At 39.1% G+C, this 11,450-nt stretch overlaps 1 protein-coding gene across 1 annotated transcript; it reads left to right on the top strand.

The window, feature by feature from the left end:
* Positions 1-5,370: 5,370 nt before the first annotated feature.
* On the top strand, positions 5,371-7,185 carry LOC131595045 (uncharacterized). Its single transcript, XM_058867269.1, has one exon. The coding sequence runs from the start codon at positions 5,371-5,373 to the stop codon at positions 7,183-7,185; it is 1,815 nt and encodes a 604-aa protein (XP_058723252.1).
* The last annotated feature ends 4,265 nt before the right edge of the window (positions 7,186-11,450 follow it).

The following is an 11,450-nucleotide window of genomic DNA, read 5'->3' as shown; positions in this document are numbered from 1 at the left end:
TCCATTTAAAGTCTTATGGAACCTGTCTACCGATCCTTCGAGATCTTCAACTTGGTAGGTTTTGTATTCTCTTGGACATCCTTGAACCATGTTGATGTCGCACTCAGTTTTTACTCGGATGTGTTGAATCCATCCTAAATCCATTTGTTCTTGTAATGCATCTTGAACTACAGCACATCCTTGATTATTCTTTGGACAAATTTCACGTGTGAAGTAGTTGTGAGGTGGTACGTGGCCGTACCCAGCTTGTCTAGCGTGCATTTTGACGAAATTTTCCCCTATCTGACGAATGTCGTAGATTTGAATGACATTGGGGTGTTGATCTATCAAATTTATTGAAGCTTCTTTGTGTTGCGGCAAAGGATTTTCCTGGACATTGGGATTAGTATCTTTGAATGATAACATTCCGCTCTTCACTAATCTTTGGACGTCGATCTTGAAATTGAGACAGCTCCCGATGTTGTGACCTGGTGCCCCTGATGGTAGGGACAAGATTGGTCAGCCTTAAACCATGGTGAAGATTCATTTGCATGATTTGGAGGGCTCTTTGTCTGAATGAGTCCTTTCGCTAGTAGTGTTGGAAATAATTCCGCATACGGCATTGGCACGGGGTCAAAAGGAGGATACCTTTGTGCCCGATTGTTGTAATTTGGAGGTCGAACCTGTTGCTGAGGTTGCTGCGACCTTTGTTGAAATGGTTGTTGAGAAACCTGAGGTTGATAAGCTGGCGCTGAGTTAACAACCGGAGTTATTGTAGCAATTTGAGGTTGAAACCTTTTTCTAGCTTTATGCAAGACATTGATGACCTCTTGATCCTTTTTCTTTTGGAAAGAACTTCCATACTTCTTTGGACCAATAGAAGATTCTGGTTCTTTGTTTAAGCGTCCTTCTCGAACTGCTTCTTCTAAGCGTACACCCATGTTTACCATCTCGGTAAAGTCACTTGGTGCACTTGCAACCATTCGTCCGTGGTAAAATGGACTCAAAGTCTTGAGATAGATTTTCGTCATTTCTTTCTCTTCAAGTGGTGGACAGATCTGAGCAGCAACTTCACGCCATCTTTGAGCGTATTCCTTGAAGCTCTCTCTATCCTTTTGAGTCATGGCCCGGAGTTGATCTCTGTTGGGAGCCATATCCAGATTGTACTTATACTGTTTGACGAAGGCCTCTCCGAGGTCTCGAAAAGTACGAATCTCTGAACTGTCCAAGTTCATGTACCATTTGAGTGCAGCACCAGTCAGGCTGTCTTGAAAATAATGAATGACCAATTGTTGATTATCAGTCTGAGTTGACATCCTTCGAGCGTACATCACGGTGGGCATGAATTCCCTTTGTACTTCTCGAACTCTGGTACTTTGAATTTGTGAGGAATCTTAACATTTGGAACCAGGCAGAGGTCTGCAGCGTTCTTTCTAAATAAATCTTGTCCTCAGAGAGTCTTGAGTTCCTTCTGCATTTGCAGAAACTGTTCCTAGAACTCTTCCAATCTTTCATACACGCCAGCATCCTCACTGGGAGCGTGATGATATACTTGTCCGCCCGGTGGAGGAAAAGTATGCACAAATGGTCGTGGAGAAGCCATGATAGCAGATCTTGGAATCTCAGCATTTTGTTGTGTGAAACCCATTGCCGTTGCTCTTGGAACTTCAATTTCCAGAGGTCTGTAACCCTCCGGTGGATGCATATCCATTGTTACTCTTGGAACTTCAGAAACTGGGGGTATGTACCCATCTGGAATAGAGTTATACGGCATGCCCCAAGGTCGGTTGGGCGGCATGGTATACTGAGGATTAGGAGTAGAAACAATCTCGGAAACCACAGTCCTTTGTGGTTCTTCTGGCGTTGGTCGATTTTGTGCGACTACAAAGGCTTCTACCATACTATTGAGCCTTTCAACAACATCTTTAAGAGTAGTAACCTCTTCTCTGAGTTCTCCATTCTCTTGTTCTAAGTCTTCCATTCTTTTCTTGTGACTTGAACGAGTGTTGTATGAATGAGACAGCTTGAAAGTCTTGGTTCACCTCATTCTCCTCCTCTCTTTCTGAAGAAAGGAAAGTGACGATTAGATCCGCAACAATTCTTGTGTCAGTGCGTACGACTAAAGTAATGCATGATGCGTAATTAAGTTAATAATTTTCAAGGAAACACCATAATTACGCTATGAAACATCAAACTTTTTATTAATTAAGCAAAAACGTCGTTTTTTACACACTTTGAAAAGGGAAATACAGAGAAACAGAGAGAAAGGACTCTAAAACTTTGACGAAGAGCCGACTTCATGTTCTAACATTTTCTTCTGTTTCTTGAGCTGAGCGTTCTCTGACGTGAGCTGATCGATGATCCAGAAAGCAGGAGGGATATGATGAGAAAGTCACGTTTGTGTCACTTGTCGATCGAGTACTTCAAGTAACTCATCCTTCCTTCTTAGGATGTTCTGAATCTCAACGTTTTCCGTGTTGACGATTCGATACTTGTTTCTCCAAGCATTCCTTTCTTGGCATACCTTGTTTAACGCCGCTTGTAGTTTTTCAACGTCGGTGGAGAAAAGGTATATTGGTTCCCTTAGGGGAATAGGTTCTTGATGTTGATATGGCATCCTGAGCTTGAATGCCCTGACGCGTACCCATTGAAGGTAAGGATCCAGGGAGATGCAAAGATGTTTTCATAACAATCTTCTCCCTTTTGTGTGAACAAGACGTCAGGCTTGGACAATTTCCTTCTTCAGCATGTTACCATGATCGTCGATGTTCTTGAAGAACATACCCTCCAATTGAATACTAATTGGTATATTTTTCATGGGATAGCCGTATTGACGACATGCTAAAGCTGGATTGTAACTGATTCCTCCCTTAGTTCCAATAAGGGGTATGTTGGGATAACTTCCGCAACTGAAGATGATCTTGGTTTCGTCGTTGTTAGGACTACAACAATCAATGTCCGAATGAGTGAGAGACGTGATTTTCTGTGACCAGTAAAGGCCATCCCTCATGTTCCAGAAAGTGCTAGACTTTGGCAGGTGCGAGACGAACCATTCGTATAACAACGGTATGCAGCATGTGATTAATCCTCCTCGCTGCAGGTTTCTTGAATGCACAGAGTAGTAAGCATCCGCAAGCAAGGTTGGAACTGGATTTCCAATTAAGAAGATCTTAATTGCGTTGATATCGACGAAATTGTCAATGTTAGGAAACAAAAACAATCTGTAGATAAGCAAAGCCAAGATTTCCTCAAAAGCGCTCATATCTTGGATGCTGACAAAGTACCGAGCTTGGTCCAATAAGAACTTGGAGGGCAATCCTTGAATTCCTCCTTTACTCACCATATGAGTTCTGATGTCGACTACGTTCAAAGGAGTAGTTGCAGCAATGATAATATCGTCAGGATTCTTTTCCAAACCGGAGTACGGATCTTGCGCGTACACGGGTATTCTAACCAGACGAGAGTACTCCTTCAACGTAGGCATGAGTTGATAATCTGAAAAGGTAAAATAGTGATACGTTGGATCATAAAACTGTACCAATGTGGGAAGGATCCCATCCACAATGTTAGTGCTGAGAAGAGGCAGGAGTTTTCCATACTTCTCCTTGAAAGCCTGGGGATTGACCACCAGTTTTCCGAGCTTTTCCAATTCCTCAACCTTAGGAATCTTGAAGGTGTATTAATAAGTGCTTGATTCATGCTAAAATGACTTATTATAACATAGCACTTATCTTGCTTATTTGACATATTTCTCACATAAAAACCCTCAACTATCGAATAAAGTATCATTGTGCAAAATTACTTGGTTTAGTTTGCATTTGTGCAGGTTATAGTATTAAAGCAAAAACCAGAAAACAGGACTTTCGCTGCAGCGAACTATATTTCGCTGTAGGGAACTCCAGGCAGTCAAAGGCAAAAGTCCAGAAAACAGGGCATTCGCTGCAGCGAAAGGTAGCGAATGGTAGCGAAGGCCCGATTCGCTGCAGCGAACCATATTTCGCTGTAGCGAACGAAGTCAGAAGCAAAGTTTCTAGTTTTGCTAGCAGCGAGCAGAAGCGAAGTACATTCACTGCAGCGAACCTTATTTCGCTGTAGCAAACTTTGGCGGTTTCTAGAAGATTTGAATTTCTTAAAGCTGAAGAAAACATTCGTTGCAGCGAAATATCCTTCGCGTAGCGAACTCTGGCGGTTCAACAAAAACTTAGCAATGAAGCAAGACATTCGCTACAGCGAACTTCTATTCGCATAGCGAACTCAGGCGGCTAGAACAGCTATAAAAGGAGCAGAAACCAGATCATAAGGGGACATTCACTTTTATCTTGTTATACCTTTGTAATAGTAATAGAAATAGAGGTTTTTAGGGAAAGGGAGCTGGACATACATCGAGAGTCGGGAAATCGTCGTTGATGTCGTTCCAACTCGAATCTTCCATTGTTCATCAAGCTACCATGAGTAGCTAAATCCCTCTCTTGTTGGGATTGGTCGTAGTTCACCGAAACAATATGTATTTTCTTTGATCATGGCATTATATATAATTTATGTTTGAATCATTATTGTTGTTATCTTCGTTTCACCGTTTATTTCATGGATTGAATTGATATTGACAAATACGATTCTAATCTCGATCCAAGATAACAACTATAAAACTCTAAATGCTAGACATAGATTTATTTAATATTCACTTTAAGTATTGAATCTTAATGCTACCGTATTGTTTAATAGACTGAGAAATCGTCGATTAAACCATAAGGTGAGAAATCTCAACAAACGTTTAGACATGAACTTTGTTGTGAGCAATACGTGATGATAATGAAACAAACATAAATTGTGTATAAGTGATCCGAGATCTTCATATTGAATTGGTGGATGAAAGCCAATTCCCAACAAGTTTATTCCTTTGAAACTTATCTTTCCTTATTTACGCATTTTTACTTTCCGTAACTTTAAACCAAACAAACTTGAAACCTTATGCTTAGAACTATAGAAATTGTTGAACGGTTTTGATATCGCTCCAATCCCTGTGGATACGATAATATAAAATACTTACATTTGAATTGTACTTTCTACAACATCAAATTGGCGCCGTTGCCGGGGATTGGCGTTTAAGATATCAAAACATCGCAATCGTTTCTATACTTTTAAGCTTTGTGCATTTGTTTATATATTGTATATATTTTTCTGTTTCTTGCAACGTTTGCTTAAGTGTTTGGATAGGTGGAAAATTTTCTATTTATGCTTCGAGGCAAAAGTTCAAAGGAGCAACTTCTTTTTGATCCCGAGATCGAAAGAACAATCCGAAAGAACAAAAGGCAAACGAAGAAACAAAAATCCAAACAGAAAAAGAAAGGAGCATCTACATCAACTTCTTCATCAAATTCATTAAAAGAAACAATGGCTGAAGTTGTTAATGGTCCTTGTGAAAGTAGCCCAAGGCGGTTCGCCCATCTCACCAACAATCCAGCCGCAAGACGAGCTGAGATGAAAACAGGACTGCTGCAAATTATTTATGCTAATCCTTTTGCAGGTTTGGATCATGAAGATCCATACACTCACCTCACCCGATTCTACGAAATAGCTGGTACATTAGGTGCACCAGAGGCTGAAGAGGAAGCTGTCTTCATGAGGTTATTTCCACACTCTTTGATCGGAAAAGCAAAGGATTGGTACCTCGATCAATCAACAGAAACCATGACCAACTGGAATGTGTTAGAGAGAAACTTTCTCAGCAGATTCTTTTCTCACAACCGATTCATGGATGTAAAGACAGCTATCGCCACATTCACCCAATTTTCAAATGAAACTTTGTGTGAAGCCTGGGAACGCTATAAATCCATGCTACGGAAGTGTCCAAACCACGGTTTCGACGACATGTCACAAATCCACATTTTCCGTAATGGATTATTACCTCAACCGAAGCTTTTAAGAGACGCAACAGCTAGAGGTTCCTTGATAGCAAAAAGTGCAGCAGAAGCAATTTCAATCATTGATAGGATGGCCCTCACAGATCACCAAGTTCAACACAATCGAGGTACCGTCCAAAAGAAGCCTGGAGTTTTGGAATTGGGTACAAATGATGCAATCCTAGCACAAAACAAACTGCTCACTCAAACCGTAGAGGAATTGACAAAACAGTTGTCCAAGCTTCCTCAACAACTCAAAGATGTGCACGGTTCGTCAAACGCATCACAACAAGTGGCTTTTTGTGAACTTTGTACGGGTGATCATCTAACTGGTTTCTGTCCCCCGATCAACGAAGAGGTAAAATATATGGGAAATCAACAACAAAGGCAAGTTTCGTACAATCAAGGTTATCCACACAACAACAACGCAAGCTATGGCCAAAACCGACCAAATCAGTACCAAAGTTACACGCAGCCAGATAAGCTTTCAAAGATCGAGGATACCTTGAATCAATTCATGCAATTGTCCATGGCAAACCAGAAAAACACTGATGCGTCAATTAGAAATCTTGAAATGCAAGTTGGGCAAATTGCGAAGCAACTAAGTGAGCAACAAAGAGGTACGTTTTCTGCCACAACTCAAGTTAATCCCAAAGAAACTTGTAATGCAATCCCGACAAAAGGTAGTGACATTGTTCAAGACAAAGTTGGGGAGAATTCAAAAGGTATAGTTGTGGAGAAAAATCAAGAAAAAGGAAAACGTAAGGAGGAGGAAGAAAACAATACGGATCCTGGAAAAGTTACCTTACCGGTTAACATTGGAAATATCTATTTTTATAGTGCTTTGGTTGATCTTGGATCAAGCGTCAATCTTCTTCCATTATCCGTCGTGAGAAATATTGAAGATCTTCACTTGAACCCTACAACAATGAAGTTGCAACTTGCTGACAAATCAACCACAGAACCAATTGGCGTAATGAAAGATGTAATGGTCAAAGTGGATGGTTTTCGATTTTCAACTGACTTTGTGGTAATAAGCATGAATAAAGATGAAGATAGTCCTCCAATCTTAGGTCGTCCCTTCATAAAAGCAGCCCGAATGATGATTGACGTAGATGAAGGGAAGATGAAAGTAAGGTTCAAAGATGAAGAAGTAAACTTCAAATTGTTTCAACACAAGGAGGATGATTATTCCAAAGCTAAAGCTCCTGATGAAAAAGGCCTGATATTGAAAAAGATAAATGGTAAAGAAAGGCCAAATGATGGTGGCAAGGACGTTTTGACAAATTCATACAAACCACCGTAGGTTTATTCGAAACAGGCGTCGAGCTAATGACGTTAAACAAGCACTTATTGGGAGGTAACCCAACTTTTCATTGCTTTCATTTCCTTTATGCATAATTAATAGATTAGTAGGAAGAAAATGGCATGAAATAGCACAAAGAAAATTCTGCAGAAAACAGAATTATGCAGAGTTCGCTAAGCGAAGCCCTGCTTCGCTGCAGCGAACGCAGCAAGTTCAGAAAAAAAAATCTTTTCCAATCATGCCATCTTCTTCATTTTGATTTCTGTGTGTTTTCACTTTTGAGCTATAGATGACTTATGACCAATTCATGATGCTTGTTGTCCTCTAACAATGAATTGAAAGAAGAAGCATAGAGTGGAAAATCAATTTCACATAAACCAAAAGAACAAGGTTAAGGACATGAGTTGAAAAGATTGCACTATCCAAGGTACATGTTTAAATGCTTTCTTAGAATTTAGTATATACATGACATGAGTAGGCTGCATAAAACCAGTTCATACAAACCTATGCCATGACATGTTTTCATATGAATCACTTAGTTCTAAAACAAGAAAGTGAGGTAACCTTCCATTGTTCACTATATGCTAAGGAGACTGATAAATTCTTGTTTTAACTCGTTTGATTCATGCTTAATCTTGCATTTATGTTGGTAATTGCAAAGACATAGAAGGGATCAAGGCAATTTCTTTGAAATTGAGCATAACTACTAAACCAAATATAGCCTCATTGTCCCTTGTGAGTGAGTGATCTTTTGCAACCCCTTTTGAGCCATATGACAATGAATCTATCATTGATGAACTGAACAATACATTAAGTAAACCACTTAGTGGATATTGTTCTATAGCTTTGAAAATCATAAAAAGTTCATATATGATAGATTCTATTTTTTCTTGAATAATACCTTGAAACCATGATATCTTGTGCCAAATCTCAATGAGCATTCAAAATAAGTAAGGTGTTGTTCAAGTTGGGGAGAAAAGAGAAAAAGACTTTCTTCAAAAGAAAAGAAAGAGATATGAGAATCAAAGGAAGAAATAGAAAGTAAGAAAAGAAAAAGAGAAATGAACAACAAGAAAAAGAATGTATTCAAAAAGAAAGAAACAAGAAAGGTATGATGAGTGATATGTGTAGAAGAATCACAATTTATGAATGCCCTTCTAAAAAGAAAAATCAACAACCTTTTTGTTTCCATTATCCCTATAAATGACACTTCCTTGGTACCTTAGCCACATTACAACCATGAAAGACCTTAGTGATCTATGTTCTTACCTATCAACATATCTTGCTTGGATGAAAGTATGAATTGATCTAGATGTTAGCAAAATTTGTCATGTGAGAGATCAACATACCTCATCATTTTCACTTATACAAAAAGTGTGATAAGTGTGATTCATGATTAACATGTTTAGTGCTTTGGATTGATTGACATGGTTTTTATGTGGAAGACTTGTTTCATGAATATGTCTAAGTACTAAACGAAGATATAAAACATTTATCCTTGGATGTTCAAACTTCAAAGAGCCATGTGCCTCCTATACTTCATTGAGAAATTTGGTTAATCATGTGAAGGTGGTTTAGAAACTCTTGCTTTTGTTTTTACTTTGATTGAGGACAAGCAAAGATTCAAGTTGGGGAGAATTTGATAAGTGCTTGATTCATGCTAAAATGACTTATTATAACATAGCACTTATCTTGCTTATTTGACATATTTCTCACATAAAAACCCTTAACTATTGAATAAAGTATCATTGTGCAAAATTACTTGGTTTAGTTTGCATTTGTGCAGGTTATAGTATTAAAGCAAAAACCAGAAAACAGGACTTTCGTTGCAGCGAACTATATTTCGCTGTAGCGAACTCCAGGCAGTCAAAGGCAAAAGTCCAGAAAACAGGGCATTCGCTGCAGCGAAAGGTAGCGAATGGTAGCAAAGGCCCGATTCACTGCAGCGAACCATATTTCGTTGTAGCGAACGAAGTCAGAAGCAAACTTTCTAGTTTTGCTAGCAGCGAGCAGAAGCGAAGTACATTCGCTGCAGCGAACCTTATTTCGCTGTAGCGAACTTTGGCGGTTTCTAGAAGATTTGAATTTCTTAAAGCTGAAGAAAACATTCGCTGCAGCGAAATATCCTTCGCGTAGCGAACTCTAGCGGTTCAACAAAAACTTAGCAATGAAGCAAGATATTCGCTGCAGCGAACTTCTGTTCGCGTAACGAACTCAGGCGGCCAGAACAGCTATAAAAGGAGCAGAAACCAGATCATAAGGGGACATTCACTTTTATCTTGTTATACCTTTGTAATAGTAACAGAAATAGAGGTTTTTAGGGAAAGGGAGCTGGACATACATCGAGAGTCGGGAAATCGTCGTTGATGTCGTTCCAACTCGAATCTTCCATTGTTCATCAAGCTACCATGAGTAGCTAAATCCCTCTCTTGTTGGGATTGGTCGTAGTTCACCGAAACAATATGTATTTTCTTTGATCATGGCATTATATATAATTTATGTTTGAATCATTATTGTTGTTATCTTCGTTTCACCGTTTATTTCATGGATTGAATTGATATTGACAAATACGATTCTAATCTCGATCCAAGATAACAACTATTAAACACTAAATGCTAGACATAGATTTAGGTTTAATATTCACTTTAAGTATTGAATCTTAATGCTACCGTATTGTTTAATAGACTGAGAAATCGTCGATTAAACCATAAGGTGAGAAATCTCAACAAACGTTTAGACATGAACTTTGTTGTGAGCAATACGTGATGATAATGAAACAAACATAAATTGTGTATAACTGATCCGAGATCTTCATATTGAATTGGTGGATGAAAGCCAATTCCCAACAATTTTATTCCTTTGAAACTTATCTTTCCTTATTTACGCATTTTTACTTTCCGTAACTTTAAACCAAACAAACTTGAAACCTTATGCTTAGAACTATAGAAATTGTTGAACGGTTTTGATATCGCTCCAATCCTTGTGGATACGATAATATAAAATACTTACATTTGAATTGTACTTTCTACAACATCATGTATTTCCTAGCTCTCTTTCTTCCGTAATCCATGGTATAGATCCTCAAGTCCTTTCTCCGTTTCTCTCTTTCTATGAAGTTCAAAACGTTCGTTATTTAGTTTCCTTGAAAAACGACTCGAAAAAGACTTTTTTGTTCTTAGTTATTATGATGCATAAATGAATGCATGAATGCACACACAAGAGTTTTTAAACAAACATGGCATAGAAGGGTATAGTGGTCATGGAGTCACAACGCAAACCTCGCCCCAGGGTAAACTAAGGATAAGGATTTTTGTACCTGTAGAACGGGTACTAGGGGTCTCAGAGCTTTTGCTCAATCTTTAAGATACGTTGACTGGTATCTATAAGAGAGTTTTCTTTGAGTGTAGTATCTGCGTGACAATTACTTTCGTAATCACCGCTCTACGTCCTAAGAAAGGCTTTAAGTGGGGTTAATGTGTTTCTAGGTCCTCCTGGTACAAATCAGTCTCGGAATGCATTGGCGCAGTTAATCACAACCAGCCAGGCAAATCCCAAGAGTAGATTTGGGAACCAAGATTAGAGGGCCTTCACCGAGAAGACATCCTCCATCCTATCTTATGTTGCACTCAAATCCGGGTATAGGATTTCTCACCACAAGGGGGAATCAAGCCCTTTCCTGATACAGAAAAAACAAAATAAACAAATATAAATGCAGCAAACACATGAAATGACACAGAGGTTAGGCAGGACCTCACTTGTTTGAAGGGGAATTTGGCATCCCTAATTCCTCATTGGGGGTTGGACCAGCACAGGTCAACCATTGGTTTGGATGAAAAACCAAGGTTATTACTTTCCCCAGCAGAATCGCCATTTTTCTGTGGTGTCGTTTTCTTTACCTCCCCGTTTCACTTGGGAGGACGGGACGCTAGACCCTTCACGCGGAATTTGGAAGGAGAATACGCCCGGGGCGGGATGAATTTTGTTTCAGTTCTTCCTACGATATCACAAGAACTTTTTAATTATCCTACGAGTAGGAAAGGGGAAAAAGATCTCAAATAAACCCTGGGAGTTTGCTAAGTGTGGGGATTCACCTAGACTAGAAATTCTGGAGTCCGAGAGGTCGGTTATACATAGGGAAGAGTTTAAGCACCCTACATATCCGTAGTACTCTACGGGAACCTTCTCTGTGTCTATGTGTTTGTGTTTGTTGCTGATTATTGGGAAAGTTTCTCCTTTGTGTTAGGAGAAGGAATTTTGAATTGATT

This window comes from Vicia villosa, linkage group LG1 (assembly GCF_029867415.1).
Source record: "Vicia villosa cultivar HV-30 ecotype Madison, WI linkage group LG1, Vvil1.0, whole genome shotgun sequence".
NCBI lineage: Eukaryota > Viridiplantae > Streptophyta > Magnoliopsida > Fabales > Fabaceae > Vicia > Vicia villosa.
The sequence above is the reverse complement of the archived record's forward strand: the minus strand, read 5'-3'. Positions and strand labels throughout refer to the sequence as shown.

What these genes read in the sequence shown, in the direction of transcription:
- LOC131595045 (XM_058867269.1), top strand. Translation starts at nt 5,371, where the DNA reads ATGGCTGAAGTTGTTAATGGTCCTTGTGAAAGTAGCCCAAGGCGGTTC.